Genomic DNA, 5,083 nt, shown 5'->3' with positions numbered 1-5,083 from the left:
TAATGTCAGTTGGTGTTTAAGGGAGTTGTAAAGCCTTAGGGGAGAGGCTTTCCCTCTTTTTGATGCAGTGGATAATCTTACTGGAGTAAAGATTCGGTTGATTTGGGAGGAGGTGAGGCTTAAATATCCCAAGGTTCCTTGGCATTGGGTTGCGTGGTTCCTTATCCACATTCCAAAACATGCTATTATCACATGGATGGCTCTACTGGACAAAATTCCTACAAAGGATAGATTGATTCGCATGCTGCTGTCATAAGAGGATCGTTTGTATTCTGTGCAACAGTGTAGCTGAAAGTAGGAACCATTTTTTCTTTGAATGTTTGGGGCGATGTGTTGCGACTGTGTGGATTGAGGAGGGGAGTGTTGTGTTGGGATGGGAAGTTGGATTTGAGTCATATACTGGACAATTCAGGCATCTAACTCGTGAGGTTGCAATTGTCTTGGTCGTTGCGAAGGAGGTTGTTCGGATTCGATTGGGGGAACAATTATTGATGGGAATGATCTTGTTAATATAAGATTATGTGCTAATTGGGTGATTTTGTAAGTAGTTGTTTATTCTAGTTGTATCTGTTATTGTAGTCATTTTTGGCTACTTTTCTCTTGGATAATGTACAAACTTATCTAAAATTATTTTTGTCAAAATCGAATGAAATTTTAACCTAAATAAAAAAAATACTTCAAATTAATTAAATTTTAAAATTATCACCAACTAAATTAATCGAATTTTGTTATGTTCAATTGATCTTTTTAAAAAAAATTAGTTCAGTTAGCAATTAATTTTCTAACTAATTTGATTAATAAAAATCAGATTCAATTGATCATTGAATTATGCTTAATAACCTAATTAAACGTTTTGAAGACCGTAATTTCATTCAATCTTCTAACAAGCATGAAGGATTTTCCATGACCTTAAAATTAATATCATGATAATAAATTGGACAATGATGTGTTAAACATCATTGGTATAATAAGTAAATAAAATTGATGCCATGTTTTCAAGTTCTCCTTTGGATTCTAATTCTTCAGCAAATAAAACAAATCTGTAAGACGGATTTATTTGATATGATGTGTTATAAATATATTATATAGAGAGAGGCATAATCCAATAAGATTATTAGAGGAGAGAAATTAAAGATTAAGATTAATAACAAAAAAATAAGATGTTTATGAAGAAAAATAAGGAGTCGATCTTAGTTTTTTATTTTCCTCACTCTAACAATCTTAAAAAAAATATAAAACTAAAAGAGTTTTACACAGTGCAAGTGGATCCTAATGTGTAAAACTTTTTAGTTATACATAAATTTAATACCGTTGGACGAGTGAAAATAGATAGCTGAGATTGACTCTTTGTTTTTTTCAGTAAATATCTTCACATTTCCTACTTAATCTCAATCATCTGTTTTCACTAATTCAATAGTCCTAGGTCTATATAAACTAAAATAATTTTATTTTGTGTAATAAGATTATATCCCGTATATATATTGTATTGATTAAATTAATTGTACTTTTATGGATATGTATATATATTATTTATTTAAAATATCAAATTATAATAAAAGTATAATATATTTAATCATGTATTTAAAACCAAGATATTTTATATTGTATCTAAACTATGATTTGACCATTTTTTTAATATTTATCAAGTGTGGTATTCATATTGTATTTGAAATGATGCATTTGATTTATCATATTTTGCAAGGATGGTTGCGTTAAGTGGATGTTGAGTAGGATGGACATGGCACCCGACCCGACATAATTGGGTTGGGTTTTTAAAAAAAATTTGGGTTCGGGTTAGGTTGGATTTTTAAGTGTGATGTTCGGGTCGGGTCGGGTCGGGTCGAGTTCGGGTTTAAGGTGAAAAATACTCGACTCGACCCGAAAAAAATAATTTTACCTTATATATATATAGGAATAATTACAATAATACTCCTCTATATACTATTTTTTTTTCAATTAAATCACATTTTTTATTGAATAAAAATAATATTTTTTATTATTTCGAGTCAGAATTTTTAAATTATATATCGAATCGATTCGGGTCAAATCTCAAATAGAAAATTTTTTATTCTCAAGTCGGGTTGAATTGACAAAAGATCAGACTAACATCCATCCCAACTTCTAAGAAACTGGGTGAATTCAAGTGTCCCACCACCACCAGCACAACGATTTTAGTGGGTGCATTTTTTTCAACACATTGATCGTGATTATTAATTGTCCCCCCCCCCACCCAAAAAAAAACCCCAAAAACAAACATATCATGATATTCTAATCGTCTACTTTTTCATTCTTATCTTCTTGTTAATTAGTACATTGGAAAAAAAACAGAGATTTGATTGCAATAACATGCACTAATTAATAATGTCGGAGTAGACGAGAAAGTATTAAAATGATAGGATACGTGGGTAATAAATCCAAACGTCTGTTCTATTTTATCTTTTATCTTTCAAAATTATAGTACACATAAATGTTATGAAAAACATTTTTTGTATTTTAACTTTTCTAAAAAAGGCAAAGAAATTCTTATAGATGGACGCAATAGAAGCTCCATTCAATTAGTGATGTTTTCTTAATAAAACATTTTCCTCAAAAAAAAAAAAAAGTGAATGTCGGTGCTCCTAAGCCACAAGTATAAAAATATTTCAACAATCGTGATTTTCACTAGAGAATTAGGGCTTTGTGGTGATTGGAAGATAAGAGCTTGAAAACATTGGCGTTGTCGACTTGTAATGATTTTTTTTCAAAACGAGGGGACCAAGCTAACTAGAGACCTTCATAAACAACCCATAGTTCCGTTTGAAGAACTGTTTATTAGAGACTTGTAATGACTATCTCGGAAGACCTCTCCTGCTGCCTGATGATGTTAATTAGAGAGATTGTTCCGCCGTGTTAAGATTAATCCAACCTTGTTGGGGGGCTGCCATTGAACATTTTTTACTTTGAACATCTTCCCCAGAGCTTTGTTGTTGGAGTTGATGGAGCAAGAGTTCGCCCAGGATAAACAAAAATTGAAAAGTGGAAAGTTAAATTGGACAAGCTTTAAGAAGAGAATAATCTAATTCGAGTTGAAACTTGATTTTTGATAAAAAAAAAATCTAACCAATTCAAGATGATTAATATATTATTGAATGTACTTATGAAAATGCTAATATATATATTTAAACAACTGAATTGCAGAGAAATTCATCGGTTATTCACCTGATAATGTTACAATTTATAAATTACAGAACTCAACATTTAAGTCAATTCAAGGATCAAAAACTAAATTACATAGAAAACTAGGCTCTTCACCATGAAGTTGTTTTTAAGACAGTACTAAGAAGAACAAAAAAAGAAGAAAGGAATTAAAATCAATGTCAAAAGTACTAGTTCTCAGGTCTTTCATGTTCTGCTAAAATTTGCAGAAATATACAGCTGGTTCAAAAGAATGCCCGGCTACCATAAAAAACCCTGGACCCGTCTCTCTTTTTGTCATGCTCTATTTTCTTGCTGTTGTTGTGAATCAAATCACCACGACGTTCATGTCCAGGTTTGTCAAGATCCATGGGAAGCTTCATCTTAGCCAAAGACTCGGTAAACTGTTGCATGCTCCTCATGTACATGTCTACAATCTGTTGCTGCATTGCCGATTGTTCTGCCTCCAAATTGATGTTCCCCAATGGAGCTGAAAACACTTGTTTGCTCGAATAATAAGGGTCTTTCTCGTCTCGAACTTCGCTTCCTTTGTTCGAAGTAGGGGTCTCGGGACAACCATCTGGGCTCGGATTAGCCTCGGTAGTGACAGATGCGTTGAGAGAATTCGATGGCTCCCCACCGAGACGACTCTTCTTTTCATTCGAGTCGGCTGTGTTGCGATCATCGCTTAGGCTTGTTGTTGATGAACTCAAAAACCCAGAATTTTGGAGGCCTCCGTTGGGAGAAACGGATCCTCCATGGATTTCTTCAGATGAATTTGCTGTCATTTCGTTGTCTTGGACATGCTGATGAGAGGCACCGAGTTGAAGGAATGAAGCAATTCCTGGCCTTGAATTCAATCCATCGAAGTACTGTGAAACCATTTGCTGATTCTCCCTAACAATATTGATGTCGGTAAATTCTATCCTGGAATACTCAACAGGGTCTAAAATAACTTGGGATTCGGATATTTTCCGGTCAAGCAATACAACTTCTGCCGATATCGAAGAGTTGGTTGTCGTGGTCTGAGAATTGACAGCCATTGATGTGTTCAAAGAAAGACTGAGTTTGACAGTTCCGGCTGGAGAATGGAAAAGATCAGTGGAAGACAAGCTATAATCTTGCGTGATTTTTCCTTTGCCGAAAACTTGTGAAATGGGGACCAAAGCAAAGCCCAAAAGCTGGTCTTCCAAGTAGTTTCTGGCCCTGCTAAGCATCCAAATCTCGCATTTAAGGACAGCATCGATCTGGGTGACCTTCATAATCAGGCTCTCGTTGAATTCGGGATTCTTTCCACCTCCAACGATGATCCTGGTTGAGAGGGTATCATCAGGGTTATAGGTGAGAGAGAACTTGGCATAAACATCTTGCTTGTTGTAGATACAAATGTTATGAATATTCCTTGCATGATGAAGGTAGATTTCGAGAATGCCCGAGAACTCGGAATCTCGATCCGCATCGTCAATGTTGTTTGAATTTGGGTTAAAACGAAAATCGGGTGATGTACTGAAAGAATCCATGACTGGAAATGTGATTTGCTCGATGCTGATTGCCAGCGAAGAATCTGAGAGGTAATTGGAAAAGGAAACAGAGTAAGAAAAAAGATGAGGGTGATTAACAGGAATGCAATGGAAGCTAGGCTGGAGGGTTGGTGAGGGAATTTTGCAACAACAAAAAAAAAAAAGTTGGAGAGAAGCTTTGATTTTTCGTAAGTCGAGTAGGTGGAAATCAACAGGGAAGAAGAGAAGATAGAAAAAATGTTGATGTTACTTATTGTGCCTAACCATCTGGCACGGGCCATCTTCAATTAGTTTTAACACTGTTAAAATCCAAATCTATTTAAATAAACTAATTTAATACAATTCAAAACTATATGGATCGGCTGGTGGGCGAGGGATAGTGATTTATG

At 34.6% G+C, this 5,083-nt stretch overlaps 1 protein-coding gene across 1 annotated transcript; it reads right to left on the bottom strand.

The window, feature by feature from the left end:
* Positions 1-3,404: 3,404 nt before the first annotated feature.
* On the bottom strand, positions 3,405-4,856 carry LOC120150128. The gene has a single exon (XM_039162854.1). The coding sequence runs from the start codon at positions 4,692-4,694 to the stop codon at positions 3,420-3,422; it is 1,275 nt and encodes a 424-aa protein (XP_039018785.1). The 5' UTR covers positions 4,695-4,856; the 3' UTR covers positions 3,405-3,419.
* Between the last annotated feature and the right edge of the window lie 227 nt (positions 4,857-5,083).

Source organism: Hibiscus syriacus, unplaced genomic scaffold, assembly GCF_006381635.1.
Source record: "Hibiscus syriacus cultivar Baekdansim isolate YM2019G1 unplaced genomic scaffold, ASM638163v2 tig00002793_pilon, whole genome shotgun sequence".
NCBI lineage: Eukaryota > Viridiplantae > Streptophyta > Magnoliopsida > Malvales > Malvaceae > Hibiscus > Hibiscus syriacus.
This window is presented reverse-complemented; position numbering and strand designations above follow the sequence as displayed.

What these genes read in the sequence shown, in the direction of transcription:
- LOC120150128 (XM_039162854.1), bottom strand. Translation starts at nt 4,694, where the DNA reads ATGGATTCTTTCAGTACATCACCCGATTTTCGTTTTAACCCAAATTCA.